General features: G+C 34.6%; 1 protein-coding gene across 4 annotated transcripts; it reads left to right on the top strand.

Moving 5' to 3' along the window:
* The first annotated feature begins 1,384 nt into the window (after positions 1-1,384).
* On the top strand, positions 1,385-20,568 carry lmx1a (LIM homeobox transcription factor 1, alpha). Of its 4 annotated transcripts, XM_087297154.1 has the most exons (8): positions 1,385-1,463; positions 1,891-2,071; positions 13,711-13,931; positions 14,440-14,621; positions 17,011-17,088; positions 18,957-19,044; positions 19,910-20,068; positions 20,151-20,568. In XM_087297154.1, exons 2-8 carry the CDS (start codon positions 1,893-1,895, stop codon positions 20,285-20,287), a joined length of 1,044 nt encoding a protein of 347 aa, XP_087153280.1. In that variant the 5' UTR covers positions 1,385-1,463; positions 1,891-1,892; the 3' UTR covers positions 20,288-20,568.
* The last annotated feature ends 3,955 nt before the right edge of the window (positions 20,569-24,523 follow it).

The raw sequence follows: 24,523 nt of genomic DNA on the forward strand, positions 1-24,523 counted from the left end.
TATTTACAATTTATTATTGCAAACGGGACACATTGTGATGTACGTGAGGTGTAGAGCTCCATTAGGATACATGTTGCGTGGAATCGGTTAGGCCTAAGCTTTAAATCTTAAAAGCGATCAAGCTTATAGGAAAATTAGCCAACTTGTTCAGTTAACTTGATTTGAAATGTAAATAAATTATGATCACAATAATATGACATTTATAAATAGGAGTTTTATGTATATACTTGGGATTTGTTTTGTTTAGGATCGCTATATGTTGTGTTGAGTTGCTTGTAGCCTAATAGGCTTCAATTAATTTTGTACATATAAGTATGGGCAATGCTACTTTAATTGTATTAACCCAGTGTATATTTATTCATTTTTTTTAACCCAGCTGTTAGGTTTGTCCATATTTTACCCAAAAATGACTTGGCAATAGATGCCCAATTTTTGTAGAGTTGACTTATTTTCAAGAAATTTAATGTTTATTTCAGCTTTTTGAAACGTCATGTTTTACAGAACAAAAATACAATGAATGGAAGATGTACATAGCCTATTTGTTATGCATTGTAGTTGTTTTGTAATGTCATTTTTCAGGACATCACGTTAAGACATTTGAATCAATTCAATAGGCTTTTTTAATCGGAGAAAATAGGAAATCATTTGATAGGCTTTTACGATTGATGTTTTTATACTCTAGAAATGCTGGGTTGTATGAATTTCAATTTGGGTAAAAATTAATATTTTAAAATAAATAAAAATTTGATTACTGTTTTAAAATTTTACGCAAATTAAGGTTTTTATAAGCATTTATTAGCTATGCAACTGAAATCTTATATTAGCCTACATTTGGGGCTTTTCATACCCAAATGTATTTTTGTCATGCTTAATTTTGTATATAGTTTTGTTCAATTAAAGATGTTTATATGTTTAGACGGGTGGCGCAGTTGATAGCTTGGTAGCCTCACAGGAAGGCTGCTTGTTCGAGTCTCGGCTCAGTTGGCGTTTCTGTGTGGAATTTGCATGCTCTCCCTGTGTTCGCATGGGTTTCCTCCGGGTATAGGGGAATTGGGTTGGGTAGGCTAAATTGTCCATAGTGCGTGTGTGTGTGTGAATGAGTGTGTATGGATGTTTCCCGGTAAAAGGTTGCAGCTGGAAGGGCATCCGCTGAGTAAAACATATGCTGGATAAGTTGGCGGTTCATTCCGCTGTTGCGACTTCTGATTAATAAAGGTACGAATGAATAGGCTAAATGTAGGCTATTTAGACTTCATAAGTTTAATGGCTGTATTGCGCACTCCACCTGCTTATGGGAGGAGAGAGATGTGTGCGTGTGTGTGTGTGTGAGAGAGAGAGAGAGAGAGAGAGAGAGAGTATATGTCTTTCAGGTTTATTTTCACATGGCGCTTTTGTGTGCGTTTACAACTGTCTGACGTGCCATCGGAAGTTACAACAGGAAATTGGATTTATTCTTTTAAATGGTAGGTGCATGTGTTATTGAAAGTTTTTAGTGTCGTTTTGTGTTTATAAAAGCATGCTGATATAGGCTACATGTGACAGTAATGGTATGCACCTTGACTATTTTGATGTCGCACAAAAAAAGATAATTGAATTTTTTATTTTTTGTTATTTTGTTGAGCTTTCGTTTGATTAAGCTAATCTATTTGATCTATTTTAGCATTCCTTTTTTCTTATTAGGGTATTCAAGTTTGTAATCGTGCTTTTATTTTTATTTTTTGGTATTTTTCAGTCTTGGTATCATTTTAACTTCAATTATCATTTTATCATTTTAACTTCAAAGCCCTAAAAAAAGTAAAATACACTTTAGTTCGTTTGTCCAACATGCGCATTAAATGACTCTCTGGATAATGATGTGCCAGATGGATGACACGTTTGTCGTTTTTGCAGACATGTGGAGAAAGAGCGTGTGTGAGGGGTGTAATGAGCTCATCCGGGACAGGTACCTGCTCCGCGTGCAGGACGGGCTGTGGCACGAGCGCTGCCTGCACTGCGCATCATGTCGCGAGCCTCTGAAAGACACCTGCTTTCTCCGCAATAAAACACTCTACTGCAAGCGAGACTACCAGAAGTAAGCTCAAATTTACTGATGTAAACAGTTATTTCGTTTTATGAATTGTCCTTGAAGTTCAACACGGAAAGTGTGTGATGTTAGTCCACAAGTCAAAAGTTTATTTCATGCTAAACGTGTTTACATTATCTTAAGTTTAGCATGAAGTTCTAGCTTATGTGTTTTGCCTAGTAGCTTATAAAGATTATATTTTGACACCGTGGTTTACTTTCCTTAAATCAAATTTATCAAATTCTAAAGTTTAAAAAACGAAATGTGTTTGCACAAGATCACTGCTTGAAATATTATGTTGCTTTTTTTCTGTTCTAGTTTTATTTTATTCGGCAGTTATAGTGCCCATGCAGATTCTTTGAATTTTAAATTTAAATAAATTAAAACTTTACATTTAAATAAACTTGCACTTTAAATAAATCGATATAAATTATTCGCTGTAAGAAAAAATATATTAGCCTATTTTGATGACTGAAAATTTTCACGGAAAAGCAAAACTTTATTTTAATGCCTTCACAGCGAAAACCCCAATCTGGAGCCTTTATTTTAAAGAGTGTTTATAGAAAGTCCAAAAAATTATTAATTAACTGGTCATAATAAGAGTCATCTTGTTATATTAACCTTTTAACTGTCCCACTAAGAAAAATAAATTGGATAGCATTTCTTAATTCCTAATGTCGCTAGTTAACACACTCAAAGCATTTTTTCCCAACACCTCCTACAAATATCAATATTAAAATGGATTATGTCGGCTATATGGTAAAAAAGGAATTCATACATAAAAAAAATATGAAAATATGAAGTGTAAGGCCAATTTATTTTTTAAAATACATTAAAAATCTAACATTTTTAAATACTAAATCATCTTTATTTTTTGAAGTATGCCATACAATAATTCAGATTCTCATTTAACATGTTTTCTTCTGTTTTTTATTTATTTTATTTTTTTTAACATAAAACCAAAATTAAGTGTAGTAGTGCAACAGGGTGTTTTCCTTTTTGTAAACTAACAATGTTTTGTGTGTAAACCATTATTTAAAACAGTTAAAATAGGGTCAATCATTTGGTAGACCAATTAAAGGTTTATATTAACCTTTGAAAATTTAAGGCTAACAAAAATGTTTTGTGAAATAACGCGTTATAAATAAGGAAAGAAAATAATAATAATAATAATACCTAGGCTAAATATAGGCTACATTTAAAGTAGGCTTAAGCATTTAAAGTTTTTGTTTTTTTGCACCACAAATTGCAGTGATGACTGTAATGTTTGTATGCAGCAAACTGATGTTTTCTTGCTATTAAATTTGCCTAATGCTCACAACATAATGTTAATAGGCAACAAATTCCCTACTACATAGGCCTACTTGCTGATATAAAATTATCCTGTTACGCTTGTTAGCATAAACGTTCAAAAATGGATCCTCGGCCTCGTCTTAGTGTTGTGTTTTGTGTATTGGGAGACTTTGGCACGGAAGTCCTGAAAAAAGACAAGGTGACTGCAGGAGGAAGGGTCGCGGTGGGCCGTGGAATGCGAGGCGGCTTTCACACACACAAACACACACACGGTTAGATCAGGAGGACAGCACTACTGACACGCTGTCAAGATGTGTTAAATTAGCAGGACCCATCGGCGTGGCAACGGCAAGCTGGGGACAGCATATGGCCACATCGACACGATGCTCGGACCCCCTCGGCTACCCCAAAACTCAGTCTGATTCACATTCTCACCTCCAAATGCGAAAAAGTCTGCCAAACGACCGAGCGTGATCGACGTTAGTAAAGGTAAAGGTGCGTTTCATTTTTGACAGGTGAGAAAGCCAGGCTTCTGGCGTGCAGAATTCAATATGGCGTCTTACCTGACCAACGTAGTCTGTTTTGTATAAATTATTTTTGATGTGTTTAGTTTGTTTATGTATTATCAATCAGTTTGAATCTCATAGCCTATGAATTTATTGTTGTATTATTTTGGAATCATTAAGTTATTTTAATCCTATTTTTATCCAGGCCTATAAATGCTGTATGTTTTTTATTTACCTTGAAGGAATAGTTCATCCAAACATGAACATTTACTCACTATTTACTCACCCTGAAGTGGTTTTTGAACCTTTTAGTTTCTTTTCTGTAACACAAAAGAAAATATGTTGAAGAAAGTTAAAAAATTGCATCCATTGTCTTCCATAGGAAAAAAAATACTAGGGGAAATATAGGTTTTCGGCTTTTTTTCAGTATATCTCCTTTTGTGTCCAAAGGTTAGAAACAGTGAAGGGTAAGTAGAACTTTCATTTTGAGGTGAATTTTCCTTTTAGCATTTGATTATTAAGCTTTTTGTGTAATTAAGCTATATGCGCTATTTATGCTATTTATTAATATTTTTTTAAATAAACACTTATATTTTAGACTACTTTCCTATCCCCCAAACATTTCCACAGACCCCCTTACACTTTCTTGCTCTGATTAAAGTTGGTTTTATAATCACACATTCAGATTTTCACCTTAATACTATAATTTCAGAAAATAATTCTACATAGGAAAATCTTATTAGCAGCCCATGACTATCAAAGTACAACTGTTCACAGTCAATATAGTGCTAATGTTGTTTTAAAGTCATACTTGAATGCGATTTCAGGATGAATATTCAAAGTAGCAAGTCACAAACTGTCACTGTTTAAAAAGGAATGAATGTGTGAATATAAAACCAACTATACCTCAATCTTGACCTGGGCATCTCAGTGCCTCGGATAAAAAACTGCTTTAATGAACCAAAAAGTTTATTTATGTATTTATTTATTTATCTCTCAGGCGTTACTGCAGAATAACCTTTTTGGAACCTTTAATTTTAAGATGGTAAATTTATTTCATTGGAACGTTGAGTTAACATGAATGGAGACATGGTAAATGGACCAAAAGTGCTTAAAGTTGTCATGAAATGGAAGTTACTGTAAGATTGTCCTTTTTTCCCATATAGTGACGTACACCCAATTAAAACAGTGTTAAAATGTGGGGTGGTGTATAATTTTTTTCATTAGGAACTGATTGGACTGTTGAAGGACAAATGTTGCTAATAACATGACAAATGACTAATGATTAACAAATGGACAAAAGTACGGCAGAAACAAGAAACTCTCTGTTAGCCATGTGACCAGAAATTAAGAAAAGTCATTTCTAGGGGCCAGGGAAGGTTATGGCATTTGTTAAAAGATTATGAGGCTAAATTAAGTGCACAGATACATCATTTATAACAAGCACTACTATATTCATTCAATCATTCATTCATTTTCTTTTCGGCTTAGTCTCTTTATTAATCTGTGATCGCAACATTGGAATGAACCCTCCACTCAATCATTAATTAATTCATTTTCTTTTTGGCTAAGTACTTTTATTAATCTGTGGTTGTCACAGCGGAAAGAACAGCCTACTTCATTCATTCATTCATTTTCTTTTCTGCTTTGTCCTTTTATTAATCTGTGGTTGCCACAGCGGAATGAACCGCCAACTCATTCATTCATTCATTTTCTTTTCGGCTTTGTCCTTTTATTAATCTGGGGTCGCCACAGTGGAAGACATCATCCTCCATGGAGGGTATTTCTTCAGTGATTCCCAGCCAGGAATATTTGGAAAGATGACTTTAATGTTAAACGTCATGAAGTATTGCCCTTTTTGAGTTCTGATCACCATTTGAGAGTGATTCAACCTTAAAGGGAAAGTTAACCCAAAAGATGAAAATTCTGCCATTATTTACCCCTCACCTTCCACTTGCTTAAAACCTTTTTAAGTTTCTTTCTCTGATGGCTAAGGAATATAATCATTTTGATGAATGTTGAAAACTCTATTGACTTTTATTGTATTATATGGAAGTTAGTGGTTTCAAACATTCTTCAAAATATCTTCTTTTGTGTTTAACTGAAAAAAGAAAGGTTTGTCACCACTTCAGGTTGAGTGAATGGAGAGAACTGTGTCATTTTTTGGTGAAGTATCATTCATTCATTCATTCATTCATTCATTCATTCATTCATTCATTCATTCATTTCCCTTTGGCTTAGTCTCTTATTTATCAGGGGTCACCACAGCGGAATGAATTGCAAACTAATCTGGCATATGCTTTACGCGGTGGATGCCCTTCCAGCTGCAACCCAGTACTGAGAAACACCCATAGAGTCTTAAATTGACACACACTCATACACTATGGCCAATGTTTGTTAATCCAATTCACCTTTAGCACATTTCTTTGGACTGTGGGGGAAACTGAAGCTGGCTGAAGTATCCTCCCATACAATTAATTTCCGTATCTGGTTAGATTTTCAACAAAACCTCTGCCTTTTGCAAATCCTGCAGTGCATCTCACATTAGGAATCCATCAGCCAAAGTAATAATGATTGTGAAGTGACCACTGTGCTTTTAATAAGAGCACTGAGGCTGAGTGGAGGATTGGACCATATGCTGTGGGTGCAGAAGAGCCTCGCGCTGGAGAATATGAGTGTGTTTGTGTGTTGAGGAGGGGGTTCATCTAGCGGGGATCGCTGTGTGTGTGAAGTATGTCAAGGCATCTGGATAGGTTGGTGCCCAGCGGTGCCCCTGCTTGATGCCCGTCCGAGCGTGAGATATCTGACCTGACCAATTAGCCACATACGCAGCATTTGGCTGGCACTTCTACCCAGTAGGCCAGTACTTCACTGTGGTGCAGAGGGGTGTGGAGCTCGCTGACCCAGCACTTACTGACCAGGTTAAGGAGCAGCTTTATTGGAAATGGGTCAGCAGGCGGCTTTGTTATGAGATAATTCACTGCTTTGTTACGGTGATCAGTTTGATTTGGACTCAAAGTGATGCTTAGACTTTAATTAGAGGATTGTAGCTGATGAATTTGCAAGAATTATCCCCAAGACTCTTGATCAGTATCTGTTTTAAGAGAACAGAGCAATATTTAAGTGATTCTCAATTAGGTTCAAGTTCATTTATTTATAAAGCACAAAAAAACAGAGACTTTGGACTGATCAAACTGCTGTACAAAATAATAAAAAAACATGAGAATAAGCTAAGAGAAGCGCCTGAATACATTTAAAAATGAAGCAGTATACAGGACTATTAAAATAATGTTAAAAAAACCCAAGCTAAATAGGTAAATTTTTTAGGAGTGATTTAAAAATAGATAGTGATGGAGCCATTCTAATCTCAAGGGACAAAGTTTTCAAAACCGAGGACCTGCCACAGAGAAAGCTCTGTCCTTTCGTTTCAGTCTAGACCGAGGAACTAAAAGAAGATTTTGATCACTTCATTTTAAAGATCCTATGGGACTGTAAAAGTGCAACAGCTCTAAGAGATGGGTATTATACACAAGTAAAAGCACTTTTAAATCAATCTGAATTGCTCGGGCAGCCAATGGAGGCCCCTTAAAAGAGGGGTAATGTGGTCATGTTTCCTGCTATTACAAATTAATCTAGCTGCAGCATTTTGACTAACTGAAGGTGAGAAATGTGTGATTTTTGAAATGCCACGGTAAAGTGCATTGCAGTAGTCTAACCATGACGTATAATAAAAGCATGGACAGCCATCTCTAGTGTGGTGAGATTAAAGAAATGTTTGACTTTAGACAGCAAGCGGAGTTGATAAAAACTGAAGCCTATAACCGAACTGATATGTTTGTCTAGTTTCAGTGACTTATCATGGATGACACCCAGATTTCACACACTGGGTGATCTGAAGGCAGAGAAGCAGCCCAGATCTAGGCATGTGGCTTAAATATTATCAGTAAGGCTGAAAACAACCACCTCTGTCCTGTCATTATTTAGTGTTAAATTTTAATGTTAATTTTAATCTCTTCTAAGCACCTTAGTAAGATACTAAGAGCGAGACGGTCATTTCTCTTAATGTGTAAGCAAATCTGGTGTCATCAGCACAGAAATGGAAAAACACCCCGTGACTTCTTACAATCAGGATAATTGGAAAGATGATTTTGTTGTTAAACTTTATTAAAGAATGGAAATTCTGTTATACTCACCCTCATGCCATTTCAGGTCTCTTTCATTTGTCTTTGGAACACAAATTAAGATATTTTAGATGAAATCTAAGAGTTCTGTCATCCTCCATAGACATGATGACACTCAAAATCAAGAATCCAAAAACATTCCATGTGACTTCAGTGAATGAAATATATTTATATGAAGCTTTAAGAACACTTTTGTGAGCCAACAAACCTGCAAAATGACTTTGTTTTCTCTTAATCTGCAGGTCCTGGTGCATTTATTACATGCAATAATATGCTTGTGTGTTGCACTTTTGACTCTAATGGGAATATGTCATATTGCCCATAGTAAACATGCACCCTAAATACCTAACAAGAAAGAGAAAACATTGACAGAAATTTTTTTTTATGCTCACAATTGTGTTCTGGGAACTACATATGATTACAGTTGAATCACTGAAGTCTCATGGAATGTTTTGAGCATGTTTTTGGATTTTTATCTGGACTTTGAGCATCTCAGGACCATTGCTGTCTATGGAGGATGAGAGAGCTCTTGGATTTCATCTAAAATATTTAAATTTGTGCTCTGAATATGAATGGATGTCTCAGGGGTTTGGCACAACATGAGGGTGAGTAATACAATAACTTAATAACTTTTATTTTTGGGTGAAATAACACCAGATATTTGCCTTAGTAGTTTGAAACAATATGTCTGAGTTGGTTATGTCAATTACAGTACAAAAACTAAGTAATGAACTGCCACTACTTGCCAGCAGTTATTTTATTACTTCTATTTGTGTTACTTATTACTATTGTATTACTTTGTATTATTACACAATATGTTGTTTCAAACTAAAAGTAAAAGTCACTTTGTGAAGCAGCAAATTCTTAAAACAAAAGTCATCGGAACAAAAATTGAATTCCTACACTGTAGAAAAAAATTAACATTTCCGTATTTTGTAATTCACAAGTGTTTTCCGTTTGTTTACAGTTATGAATTGTATTATAAGACCTTGATTTCTGCTGTTTCAACTTTTGATGTTGAAAATTCAACTGTACAGTTTAACAAAGTGACTTTTACTGACATTTTTGGCACTTGTGAAGCTGCACATTGATGGATTTACTCGTCAGTGTTTGAACTTTCAGCAGTGAAATCTAAACCACACTGAGTTGAATAAACGGAACTTCAACTCTGAAAACTGGACTGACAGTTTCAGTTTACTAGAACTTCTATGTTAAGCTGCTTTGACACAATCTACATTGTAAAACTGCTTTAGAAATAAAGATGAATTGAACCAAACTTTAGTAATTTGAAATAATATAATGTATAAGAAATATTATATTAAGAAAAGGTAATAATAGAAATGTACTTGCAGTTTATTACAAGGTTTTTGCACCACACTGTAAAAAATTCTATAATTTTACGGTTTATTTCCGGCAGCTGGGGTGCCAAAAAAAAGGTCATAGAATAACGGCCATTAAATTACAGAAATTTACTGTAAAATAACAGAGGTTAAACTACAGAAATACACCAAAAATTTTAGGAAATTTTTGCAATTTAATGTTCGTTATTTTAAAGTAAATTTCTGTAATTTAACAGCCATTATTTTACGTCTTTTTTCTGGCATCCCAGCTACTCAAAAATGAACCGTAAAATTGCGCATTTTTTACAGTGCATAATATAGAACACCAACCTAGACAATATATCACTTTAAACTATTAAAAATGTTAACAAAACTAACTTTTTCTAACTTTTCAAGGTCAAGAGTGATTGTAAGAAAGATCAAGATCCCATAATGCAATTAAAACGCATAAATAAATGAGGAATACATTAAGACTTTTTTACAGTGTATAATGCAATTTAAAAGCAAAGAAACAGAAAATGTCTGTGAATCAAAAGATCCATGCGCAAAATTTAAAGAACTGTTATTTTTTTAGTTTAGAAAACCTGCAGTTTCCAAAAATGTGCATTCACGCTCAAACAGCAATAGTGTTGTTGTTTATGATGGAGTACAGAATTCACTTTTTTCTGTCCCTCTGCTGAACCCAAAAGAGCTCTCAGTTTCCAGAGCAACACTAATAGTTCTCAACAATGCAAGGCTTTGGGATGGAATTTTTTTTCTGTACATGAAGACACTGCACCCAATGGAGATACTGAGATACCTGAGATTACAGTGGATACAAAAATATACATTTAAAGTACCAGTTTGGATCCTTTAGGTACTCCCCTTAAAAAAATTACTCCCCCGTGACAGCATTTTGTACCATAGTGTTTGATAATGACTTCTAAGGAATGGATATGGAAAATTCAGCATTACATCACAGAAAAATAAGTACATTTTAATATATGCTTAAACAAAAAGACTTACTTTGAATTCTAAAAATATTTCCTCACATTTCTTTTTGAATTTTTCCAATTCATCTCAATATCTTTCACAAAATCATAACTATCCCAAACATTTGACCGGTTGTGGAGCATCAGAGATTCCAGGAATGTTGCTGAGTCGCCCCGTCCATCAAGAAGTGAGACGGGAGCAAAAACAGGGGCACAGACACATACCTCCAGCTGGCTGAGTGTGCATCTCAGCGCCTGGCAACCAGAGCTGGGCTTCAGCGGGTCAGACAGAGGCGTCCGGCTCCAGCACTGTGTCCGGGGCAGGACTCCCGGGGCGGCGAGAGAAAGAAGCTCTGCAGGCTGTGGCTCCAGACGGAGGGAAAGAATCAGGCCTCCCGGCGGTCCAGGGAATGATCTTAACTCCACTTAACCAAACCCAGACAAAAGAGGGAGCTGGCCCTGAGCCTCGCTGCCATTGTCCTGCCCTGGCAGACACCACATTTTCTGTTTGTCAAACTGGCCTGAGATTTCCGCGCCCGGAGGGGGGCAGAGAGCAGAGCTGGGGTTTACGGTTCAGGGTGAATCTGACAGGAGGGCTTCCAGAGAGGTGTGACAGCATCAGATGAAGACTGACAGGTTATTTCTTCATGTGAGACACTATGGGCAAACTCACTGAGGTTTTGTGTGACTTTGCATATCTTCTTTTAGTCTAAAAAAAGCAAAATACAGTGTTTGTATTTATCTTTTCATCTGTATTTAGATTCCAATAGTTATATCTTTCTCAAACTGGTTGCGGTACCTTTTCAAAAGGTATACAAATTTGTACCTAAAAGGTCCTTATTAATAGCTCAAGGATACTTATTAGTACCTAAAAAGTACAGAAGTATTCCTCTTAAAACTTTTAGGTTCAAATATATATTGTCACCTTGGAGTTATAAAGTTCTATTTGCAAAGAGTATGTGTGTAACATTTGTTTTTCTTAATAAAAAGTTTTAAAATGTAAACAACTTAAAAAAAAACATCCCATAATGTAAATAAGTTGTCATTTAATAAGAATATGTCAATAACTCAATTTTGACAAAAATGTCAGATAGAACCTTATAATTCTAAGGAGATGATATGTTTGAGGTACCAATGTGTACCCTTTAGGTATAAATGTGTACCTTTTGAAAAGGTACCACCCCAGTGACAGCTTGCTTGCCTTTATTTCTAAGAATGTAGGTTGTTGACGCTGACTGGCAAATTTAAGTAGATTGAACATAAAACAATTAAGTTGTCCCAAAAAAACGTCAATAGTTGCATTTCAGCTTATTTTAAATAAGTAGTTTGAACATAGCAAATACAATTTTTGAGTGCAGAAAATGCTGCAACAGGAAGAAGTTCTGAATTTACAAACTGCTCAAAACGGAATTTTTAACATTTCTGCTGCTTTTTTCTGAATGCACATCATATATTGTTTATGCACATCATATACTGTTTGTTGCACAATATGGGGATTACAGAGTTGTTTATTTTTATAGTTTTAATCAGTTTTGTACTCTTTATATGTGTATATATATATATATATATATATATATATATATATATATATATATATATATATATATATATATATATATATATATATGGTATTGGTATGGTATGGTATTTTCACTGTTACTTTTCTTTGTTGACTGTCATAAAAATTTGATTAATCTTAAAAAAAAAAAAGACATTACACTAACGTGAATTTAAAGAACTTGAACCTGTGTTCAGGTTTCTGTTGTAAAAATGTAGGTAAATTAGTGCATGTCTACCTGGCCACCCTGATATGGGCACATTCATGCCTATATCAGTAAATGACACAATTATATGGTGAAATCTTAACTTTAGTGTCTTGCATTAATGCTACAAAAGATTAATGCTGTTTTTTAATTTCAATCATGTACAGTATAAAAATATTTAATCAAACACAGTTTCTTTAAATAATAGCCCTTTGATCATTGTGTCAGTACACTAAAGATATAATTCTGGGTTGTTGGTAAACTAAAATGTAATTATTATTCAAAAGAAGGTAATGATTCGCACTCAATTGCTTTATACTGTTTTTATTCTTACGTTTTTTGACATTTTAGACACCCTGAGGAAGGCTTTGTGCCGAAACGTCTGTTTGTCTGTTATCACCCGTAAAATGTAAGAAAAAGTAAGAATAAAAACAGTATGAAGCAATTGAGTGCGAATCATTACCTTCTTTTGAATAATAGTAACGATCAGATTAACGCACCAAACCAAAGAAGTAACTAAAAAAAACCCGCAAGCCCGCAGGACAAACTTCAGTAACTCTGCACACATAAACTAAAATGTAAACCATAAAACTAAGACCCGTTTTGATACTTGATATAAAATAAGTGAAATAATCATTTACTGAAATTCATTAAATAAAACTTTTCATTTAGTTAAATTGGACATATATATATATATATATATATATATATATATATATATATATATATATATATATATATATATAAAATCAATGCTAAAACAACACAATTACTAATCATTTAACATAAATTAAAATAGAAAAGAGAGAAATTTAAGAAAATTCAAACTATTAATAAAATGTTAAAAAAAAGTATCTTAGAAATTGTACAGTATATTAACAGAAATACAACATTTTAACATGCATTGACAATCACAGCAATTAATTACATTTTTAAAAATATACTAAAATTGAAGTTAAAGAAGCCTTTGTTTTATTTATATATCTCATTTTTTTACTGTTTTTTGGTGGTTTTTCTCATTTTAATAAAGATTGTCTCACTGATATTATATATTTTTTGTTTTGTTTGTTTATTGCCGTTTAGTATTAAAATATTCACTGATTTACTTTAGTCAGCGATTGTGCTATATGTTGCATTTTACTTTAACCTTTGCTGTTTTTTAGATTGGAATTTGCATTTATTTTTAGCAGCTGCTTTTACCCAAAGAGACGTATGAATGTGGATAACAAATTTCACCAGGCTGGGACGTTAAAAGTGAATTTTGTGCAAAGAATTGGGAATTAAAATCAAGTTTAAGTCTTCATTCAAAAACATGAAAAAATCCTAATTATTCCACTTTTTTTCCATCACAGTCAAAGAGCACAATCTTTTACTGTTCTGTCTTTTAGCCGAAATAAAATAAATAAGACTTTCTCCAGAAGAAAAAATATTATAGGAAATACTGTGAAAATCCCTTACTCTGTTTAGACATCATATGGGAAATCTTTGCAAGAGAAAAGTTTATTCACAGTAGGCCTAATTTTATTTGACTTTAACTGTGTAAATATGAACAACAGGTATATTGACGAACTGCTCTTTTGTTTTGTCCTGTCAGGCTGTTTGTGGTGCGGTGTCAGGGCTGCTCAGAGATCATCTCTCCGTCTGAGCTGGTGATGCGCGCACAGGGCTCTGCTGTTTTTCACCTGCGCTGCTTCTGCTGCTGTGTGTGCGGCTGCCGGCTGCAGAAGGGAGATCACTGTGTGCTCAGAAGAGACGGCCTCTTCTGTGCCACACACTTCCACAACCAACTGGCCAGTCCCACCTCCTCTGACTCAGGTATTGTGCTATTCCTAAAGAAACACAGTTGCTTGCTCATTTTGCATGTCATTTTTTTATTGGATATACTCCCAACGTTGTAGTTCTTCTGCTAATGATCTGGTGGTTTAAATCGAGCAAAAAAATAAATAAAATAAAAATAAAAAACAAGCAATTTTGTGTTTAATAGATGTCTAATAGACGTCCAAACATCTTGGCTAAAACAAGGCTAGATTTGGACGGCCATTGAAAATCGAATAGATGTCTAACATCTATGTCTAATTCATTCCTGTCTGTAAATGTGTGTGAGTGCAACAATGTATAGGTGTTTCCCAGTGCTGGGTTGGGAAGGGTTTCCGCAGCATAAAACATATGCTGGATAAGTTGGCAGTTCATTCTGCTGTGGCAACCCCAGATAAATAAAGGGACTATTGCTGAAGGAAAATAAATAAATGCTTTCCTAAATTTTTTAGTTGAAGTCTTGTCAACTTTAACTCAAATTGTTATAAATCTGTTTCCTGGATGACAGGTAAAAGTGAGGATATTGAGGAGGACGACGATGATGAAGACAACTTGAAGACTGCAGGAGAGTCAAGCACAACAGGAGACGTGGAACACAAGAGGCCTAAAAGACCTCGTACCATCCTGACAACACAACAGAGACGGGCTTTCAAAGCTTCTTTTGAGGTTTCATCCAAACCCTGCCGAAAGGTCAGAAAATCAGATGTATAATTGTAAAAGCTTGTTTCTGTCACATAAAAAATAAGATTATTGTAACTTTTTATCTCACAACTCCAACATTTATTCACACAATTATGAAATACAGTCAAACCCATGAGGAAGACTAATGAGAAGTCATAATTTTGAAAATAAAAGTCTTAGTTGTTTGACATAAACTTTTCTCAACTCTTTTTCTTGCAATACTAATTGTTTTATTTTTTTTATTTCATTCCATTTTTGTCGAATTATATCTTAAAATTGCAAATACGAGTTTACAATGTACAGGAGACAAATCATATACAAAAACAAGGTCAAACAAAACAAACAGCCAACAAAAGCATTATGACTAGGTAGAAGGGTGGAAGTGTTTAGGGAAAGGAACATACAATGTAAAACATGTATAATTATAATGCTAATAATAAGAAGAAAAAAACATGCTAATAACAAAAAACAACAACAATAATTAGAAAAAAAACATGCTAATAACAAAAAACAACAACAATAATTAGAAAAAAACATGCTAATAACAAAAAACAACAACAATAATTAGAAAAAACATGTTAATACCAAAAAAAATAATAAATAGAAAAAAAAAATGCTAATAATACAATAAAACGGGAAAAAAATGAGGGAGCTTTTGCATGGTAATGATGATAATAATAATAATAATAATAATAATAATGATAATGATAATAATAATGATAATGATAATAAGGAGGAATTTGGGAGGACAAATAATAATAATTATATTAATAATTATTAATAATAATGAGGAGGAGAAAGTTGGGAGGACTAATAATAGTAATAAAAAATTGTAACTTTGCCTATAAGTTCCACAACTTAGTCCCATTATACAGTATACACACACACACACACACACACACTCAGTGGTCACTTTATTAGGTACACATTACTAGTATTGGGTTGGACCCCCTTTTGCCTTCAGAACTGCCCTAATCATTTGTGGCATAGATTCATCAAGGTAATGGAAATATTCCTCAGAGATTTTGGTCCATATTGACATGACAGTATCACGCATTTGCTGCAGATTTGTCGGCTGCACATTTATAATGCAAATCTCCCGTTTCACCACATCCCAAAGTGCTCTATTGAATTGAGATCTGGTGTCTGTGGAGGCCATTTGAGTACAGTAAACTCATTGTCGTATTAAAAAAAAAACAGTCTGAGATGATTTGTGCTTTATGACATGGCGTATTATCCTGTTGGAAGTAGCTGAACCCAAATTCTGACCCTGCCATCCGAATGTTTCAGCAGAAATCTAAACTCATCAGACAAGGCAACGTTTTTCCAATCCTCTATTGTCTAATTTTGGTGAGCCTGTGCAAATTGTAGCCTCAGTTTCCTGTTCTTACCTGACAGCAGTGGCACCCGTTGTGATCTTCTGCCTCTGTAGCCCATCCACCTAAGAGTTACTGTTGCCTTTATATCAGCTCCAAAAAGTCTGGCCATTCTCCTCTGACCTCTGGCATTAACAAGGCAATTGTGCCCACAGAACTGCCGCTCACTGGATATTTTCTCTTTTTTGGACCATTTTCTGTAAACCCTAGAGATGGTTGTGTGTGAAAATCCCAGTAGATCAGCAGCTTCTGAAATACTCAGACCCGCCTGTCTGGTACCAACAACTATGCCACGTTCAAAGTCACTTAAATCACCTTTTTTCCCTATTCTAATGCTCGGTTTGAACTGCAGCAGAACATCTTGACCATGTCTACATGCCTAAAGGCATTGAGTTGCTGCTATGTGATTGGCTGATTAGAAATTTGTGTTAATGAGCAATATATATATATATATATATATATATATATATATATATATATATATATATATATATATATATATATATATATATATATATATGTATATGTATATGTATATATATGTATATATATATATATATATATATATATATATATATATATATATATATATATGTATATGTATATGTATATATATGTATATATGTATATATATATATATATATATATATATATATATATATATATATATATATATATATATATATATATATATATATATATATGTATATGTATATATATGTATATATGTGTATATATATATATATATATGTATATATATATATATATGTATATATATATATATATATATATATATATATATATATATATATATATATATATATGTTGGGTTATATATACATTTATATGCATGTCTTTTGTAAATTTGTGAAGGAAGTTTTTGTGCAGCTGCAGCTGGTCTGAACTGTATCTGTTGTTGATCTGATACTCCAGTGCGGGTCAGTTCATCAGTTAGCCTACATGACCCACAGACCATGAAGGTCAGCCTGTGGCTCAGTCTCTGTCTGTTTGTCTATTGTAAGGTGAGGGAGACTCTGGCAGCAGAGACAGGACTGAGCGTACGAGTCGTTCAGGTCTGGTTCCAGAACCAAAGAGCCAAGGTAACGTGATGCCCGCCGACACAGACAAACACACTCATTGAAAGAACATCAACTTATGCAATTGATAACAGAGCTCTTTCTGCAGCACACCAGCTTGCCAATCAGGAAACAAGCTGTGTTATTGCCTCACGTAGGAAACCGATGACATATTATGTATAGATAACCTTAGATTAGACTTGGATTTCCTTTCAGGGTTAGCGCTGTGTGTTTTCAGCCTTCCTCTGCATTTTTTAAGGATATTTTCTCTTATTACTTAGTGTTATGCAAACGTCATGCAAAAATGTGAAAAATGTACACAAAATAAGTGGTTTTTATCAACTACACTCCTGAGTAAGATAGATGCACAATTATTTTTATTGTTTGCAACTCTGCAGTATTCACAGTTGCAGTTAAAGATACAGAAAAACAGAACCGAGATAAAATAATTTATGACATGTATGTGAACAAGCAGACTTGACTCAAAAACTTACACTAAACTCAAACCCCCAAAAAGGTCATTGAAATGAATATTCACAAAACATCACGGATGTAATATATATATATATATATATATATATATATATATATTCAAGATCATTAGATTATTAAACTATATCTAGCAGGCGGCAAAGTGACAAAGAAGCCACACAGCTTGAAGGTTGCAGGTTCAAGTCCCAGCTGGACCAGGATGTGGAGTTTGCATGTTCTCCCTGTCTCCTCCTGTTTCCTTTACAGTCTAAAAACATGCAGTATAGGTGAATTCAGGTAAACTAAATGTCTGAATGAGAGTGTATATTTCCCAGCATTGAGGGTTTTCTCTACTTTAACAAAATCAAAAAATATGTATTTAACACACGATTTTCAATTTCATAAAATTAAACGTCTCGCCAAGTGTTACAAAAGCTACTATTTGGGAATGTTAGAGGGAGGGGAAAGTGCTGAGGTAGCTATTTTACATAAAATGGACTGGTGCAGTGGGTAGCGCTGTCACCTGACAGCAAGAACATCGTTAGTTCGAGTCTCAGCTGGGTCAGTTGGCATTTCTGTGTGGAGTTTTCCTGTTCTCCCCCTGTTTGCGTGGGTTTCCTCCGGGTGCTCCGGTTTCCCCCACAAGTCCAAAGACATGCACTATAGGTGAATTGGGCAAGCTAAATTGTCTGTAGTGTATGTGTGTGAATGAGTGTGTATGGGTGTTTCCCAGTACTGAGTTGCAGCTGGTAGGGCATCCGCTGTGGAAAACATATGCTGGATAAGTTGGCAGACCCCATATTAATAAAGCGACTAAGCTGAAAAGAAAATGAATAAATGAATAGTTCACAAGACAAAAAAATAGCTTACTATTAAAATTAGTTTTTAAAAAAGGTTTTAATTCTGTGGCTGTTTACCTATGAATGATCTGTGGTTGTTGTTTGCTTCATGATGGTTGTTTTTTAAGTCTCTTGTTGTAGTTAAATTGGCTGCTCTTCTTCTATGTTCAGTAGATACATTTGCATACTTAAACCCTTTCTAGCAGTGACTGAATGAATCTGAGATTAGAATGCATTAGGATCTGGCGGTGAAAAGTTTTTACATTTTGAAGTTTGTCCTCCGGGAAGCATTCAAGTGTCTTCTGTTGCTTCTGAAGAGCAGTGTTAAATGGAATCAAAAGTTGTATTTCAACAAAATAAGAAAAAACAATACAGTGTACTTTATGTAACATATCTGATGTAAAATATCTTACTCAGGACAGTACTAAATAAAAAAAAAAACATGCATTTTGTATAATCTTGTTTATTTGATAAAAAATTTCACATTTTCACAGCTTTTGCAAGGGGTTTCAAAACTTATGCATAACACTGAATATGTGATCCTGGATATGTTTTATTATGGGAATCGCATTGTCTCTGCAGATGAAAAAACTGGCGAGGAGACAACAGCAGCAGAAGCAAACTGTGTGCCCACAGGAGAAGAGGGAGAGCCCATCACAACAACATACTGGTATTTTCACACTTTGGTTATCCCCTATTTAAACCCCTAATTTAAAGCTACAGGTCACCCTTCATCAGTGCTATTTACTCAATATTCCCAATCAACAAAGGCTCTAAGAACATTTTGCTATTGTCCCCATGATATATTATATTTTAAAGTTTATTAGCCATTCAGTGAAAATAATAATGTGATTGCAGAAAAGTTTTAGGAATGTTGCTTCTCTCAAAAATATATTTGACTACAAAATAAAAAAGTATTTGGTAACCACAAATTGACTATTTGTTTTAACAAATGATAATCAGTGAAAAAAACATGATTAACACACTTTGCCTATGTAATTAAAACAATGGTTCATTTTATCATTAGTCATAAAGGGTCATAAAATGGGCCAAATAAATAGGCCATTTTTGAGGTTTGTTAAGGTGGACAGGGAAGAGATAAATGAGATAAATTTATTATTTCTAATAAATTTGTATTTGAAAATAAGTATTATTCTATTTGTTTCCTTCTAAATATTTTGGAAATGTTTTTGGTACATCAAAAAGTGTGGTTGAGGACCATCCGACAAGCTAATCCAGCAAAAAATGTGCTTAAAGTATCGAAACCTCATAATTAAATGGAAAATGTGGCTAATAACTGCAAAAGGTCCATATTTTAAAAGAAAATAACCTCCCCTCTTACCAGACTGGTTACGGGCCTAAACAGTTGTATAAATTAAAATCCTGTACAACTTAAAGTCATCACTAACAGTCAATCTCGAAATTATTCCTACCCCATAATTAACTATTCAAAATTTCGCGCTTGACGATATAGACATTATATACAAATAAAGCTGCTGCATCAAGTCATTTTGTTGTCTTTTGTATGCCCACAGCGACCTCTTGTGGAGCTCTGCCTGTTGAGCTGGAATGCGCGGGTTCATATCCACTTCCCCAGCAGAATCTCAGTCTAGACTCACAGAGCTTCAAGCTGGACCCCTTCAGACAGGGCCTGACCCCTCCTCAGATGCCCGGAGACCACATGCATCCCTATGGTATTAAATAACACATTATAGACTCACAGCAATGCTGTGCTGGAAATAGGCATTTAAAAAAGTATCATTTGTCTCTTTACAGGTTGTGATACACTCTATGATGAAACAGACAGTGACCCTCTGTGTCATTTTGGAGACTGTATGTCGTCCAGTGAACTCTCCTTTTTAACACCCATTGACCGATTGTATTCAATGCAAGATTCGTATTTCGCCTCTTGAGCATCATTCTGACGGCTCATTAAAGATTTATGAAGGAGTGTGTGTGTGTGTGTGTGTGTGTGTGTGTGTGTGTGTGTGTGTGTGTGTGTGTGTGTGTGTGTGTGTGTGGGTGAATGTATACGCGTGCTTGTATATGTTCTGCTTATGCATGTTTTAGTGTAGAAATGGTTGTGATTGGCGACAAAGGAAATGTACCGTGATAAATATTATTTGTTTAATTTGTATTTATTATTTTTATGTGTGTAATCTTGACTGAATTACAATAAAATGCTCATGACGTGTTTTTGTTCAGAGTTTGATTTATAAAAAAAATTTTAAAAATGTAAAATTTGCAATGTACATTTGTAATTGCTGAATTAAATATTCACTGACAGCAAATGTACAGTACACACAGAAAAAAAGATTGTTCTGTTTTGGCATATGGATCTGTGGAAAAAATAACTTTAAAATACTTCTGGAAATTTCTTTATAGTGAGAACATATTTATCAGATGATTTAAATCTAAATGAGCTGCTTCTCCTAGCTCACTGCTCCCTAATGCGTGTCTGCTTCTCCTGTGTTATATCAGATAAACAGCAGTCAGTGATAGAGACAGACACAGATGACGCTGAAATAAGGTCATTAGTCAAAAATACCAATTAATTTTATTTCATGTGTTTGTGATAGTTTATTCAAGCCTTTCTGAAATGATGAGTCTCACACAAATGCTGTGTACAGAACACACACAAATATTATTGTTTACAAGTACCATGTGGCCGTGGTGATTATAGCGATTAAGAATTACGTAGCGATTTTACTGTCTTTATTACAAACATGGATTTCATTAAAGTTGCCCTTTAATATATTTCTAGTGCAACATATTTCTATATTGTTCACTGTGATATGCACATATACATTTGAAGTCTGAATTATTAGCCATCCTGTATATTTTTCTTCAATTTGTATTTAATGGAGAGGAGATTCTCAACACATTTCTAAACATAACAGTTTTAATAACTCATTTTTAGTAACTGATTTCTTTTATCTTTGCCATGATGACAGTAAATAACATTTGACTAGATATTTTTCAAGATACTACTACTCAGCTTAAAGTGACATTTAAAGGCTTAGCTAGGTTACTTAGGTTAACTAGGCAAGTTAGGGTAATTGGGTCATTGGACAGTGGGGATTTTTTTTTTGTAGAAAAACTATTGCTTACCTTTTTTATTAAAAACTGTTATTATTCTAGCTGAAATGAAATAAATAACACTTTCATCAGGGCCCAGTTTTTCTAAAGTAATCCAGTGGGATTTTAGACCAGATTGGGTCAAATCTTGAAAAAAATTAAAATTTCAAAATTAATCCAGTGGGGTTTTAGATTGGGTCTAAAATCGGATTGGGTCAAATCTTGTAAGATTAAAAGTAACAGAGGGATTTTGAATTAAGAACAGACCATGTAATACAATCTTATTTGATTCAGATCAAATCTGCCCTTTTTTCAGATCAAATCTGCCCTGGGTTATTCTAACCTTTAAACTTAAACTGGGATCTATTTGATCCAAAATAACAAGATTATCCTGATCCCAGAAGGGTGGATTCATTTTTTTAAATTTTTTTTTTACCAAATAAACCATACAAAAAAAATTTTTTTTTAAATGAATGATCACAAACTTATATAAATTCCTTCATATCTGAAGCCTATATGAAGCATGTCACCATTAATGACATATGGTCTACAACAACAAAACAATATCAAAACAGTATTGCATTAGAACAAACAAACAAAAAAGTCAAATGTTTGTTGATTGCAGTGTTTCTGTTTCTTACCATTAAAACAAACAATGGCTGTTTGTGGTCAGTGGTATTTTCAATAGTAGGCCTATCTGAATGCAGCCATTATGATGCAAGCTGAGACTGCATCACTTAGCGATGCAATGTCAGACACAATGCACTTAATGGAGTGAGTGACCTCACAGGGATGGTTAGGGGTAGGGTTAGGTGAGTGCATTAAAAAGCATTGGATGCAGCTCAGATTGCACTGCACCAGGTCTGCAGCCAGACCCCTCTCTGTATTTTGCCTACCTGTTGTTCTTTTCTGAGCAAGTACACTACACTGTTGGTTCTGTTTAAGGCTCTGGTAAACAGGATTTAGTAATCCTGAAATTTGGTATTAGGATCACTGTGATCCAACCCAATGTTCCTTTAAAAAAACTGTCATAAAAGTAAGAGAGATCCGTTAATCCTGGATAGCAAAACATGGGATTTCCAAATCTGGACCAATTTGATTCAGATTAAGTTTTTTTGAAATACTGGGACCCAAATATTTAAAAAAAAAAAAAAACATTGTAGGAAATACTGTGAAAAATCCCTTGCTCTATTAAACATCATTTGGGAAATGTCTGAAAAAGAAAGAAATAATTCACAGGAGGGCTAATATTTCTACTTCAGCTTTATATATTAATATATGTTGCATGTAACTCATAACAAAGTCTTTGTATCCGCAAAAACACATACTCTATTGCAGCAACGAAGACTGTCATTTTCCAGACTCAAGGTCATTCGCAGTCTAGGCTTTCAGCACCTCCTATCATGATGCATATCTTTATGGCAGTTTACCAGAGGCAGATGGTGGTCCACCACATGGCATATCATCACCTAGATCTTTCCACTCACACCTAAGCATCAGAAATACTGATAAACATTCACATTTGGATTCTTATAAATGCCTATATTGTGACTTTCTTCCCTGGATCTATATCCGACCTGCATTCTTGCTTATCTCAAGGGCTCATATGTGACCACCCAAAAAGCCAGATCATTGCTGCCCCTCTGGAATGTGCCAGTGTTATAGTTTGGTGTTTTGTACTGTAGGGATAATGTCAGGTGAATATGTAAGGCATGCTGAAAAATATAGGAAGCCCTTCATACTGTGCCTCTTTGGCCCAGCAATGAACCCTCCTTCTGTCTGTAGCAGGTTCACATTTCTTCCTTCGATATCAGACCTCCAGATGTAAGAGCCACAAGTCAGTGGGCAGGAACAATTTAACTGTCTGTTCCTGTCATGTGGATCTGTCAGTGCATGGAGGTCGCAAAGCATTCATTCAAGTTCAGGTTATTCCAATAAATAATAACATTCATTCATTCATTCATTCATTTTCTTGTCGGCTTAGTCCCTTTGTTAATCCAGGGCGCCACAGCGGAATGAACCACCAACTTGTCCAGCAAGTTTTTACGCAGTGGATGCCTTTCCAGCCGCAACCCATCTCTAGGAAACATCCACACACACATTCACACACACACTCATACACTACGGATAATTTAGCCTACCCAATTCACCTGTACCACATGTCTTTGGACTGTGGGGGAACCGGAGCACCCGGAGGAAACCCACGCGAACGCAGGGAGAACATGCAAACTCCACACAGAAACGCCAACTGAGCGAGGTTTGAACCAGCGACCCAGCGACCTTCTTGCTGTGAGGCAACAGTACTGCGCCACTGCTTCGCCCTAAATAATAAGAAATAGCTTATAATGATAATATATGAATCAAACTTTAACTATATATTTATAAATGAATAAGACAGTTTTTTTTTCAGAACTGATTTGTATATTCATAAAAACCTGTAGCTAAATATTTTAGGAGTTAGTATAATATTTCACTCAAAAACCTAAAATTTGCTGTAAAAAAAACACACACTCAATAATTTGTTTCCTCATTGGGGAATGCTTTTTAGCTGGTGTTTGGAGATTCATAATACAAATGAAGCAGCACTTTGGTAGTCAACAAAGTGCACAGGAAAACCAATTTAGTACTTGTGGTTCTTGACCATAAAGGTTTATGAACCAAAATGATTGGTGTTTAAGAAAGTCAATGTTATTGGCAACATTTAATTCACAGCCTAGCCTGAGCACATTTCCAACAGCGTGGATTAGGAGCTTCATGAGATACATATTATGCAAAAAACATGAGAGCAGCTGACACTGTTTTTTTATCATTTAGGCTAACAGCATCTAGTAGAAGCAGAATGATGTATTATGTGAACAATATAACACAAGTGATTTCCGTCTTCATTGTAAACAAACATCATAATGAACATGCTTTTTTGATGCCTGGATAGCAGCTGACTTGCATTTTACAAATAACCTAGGACAACAATTTCAGCTAAAATGTTTTCTGATGGCATTATGCTGTAGAAATGTTAACTGGTCTTGGGTGATTAGGCTTTTTGTTTATTTTTGTGCGTTACACTTTATAAT

This window comes from Danio rerio, chromosome 20 (genome assembly GCF_052040795.2).
Source record: "Danio rerio strain M-AB ecotype USA chromosome 20, GRCz13ab, whole genome shotgun sequence".
NCBI classification, from domain to species: domain Eukaryota; kingdom Metazoa; phylum Chordata; class Actinopteri; order Cypriniformes; family Danionidae; genus Danio; species Danio rerio.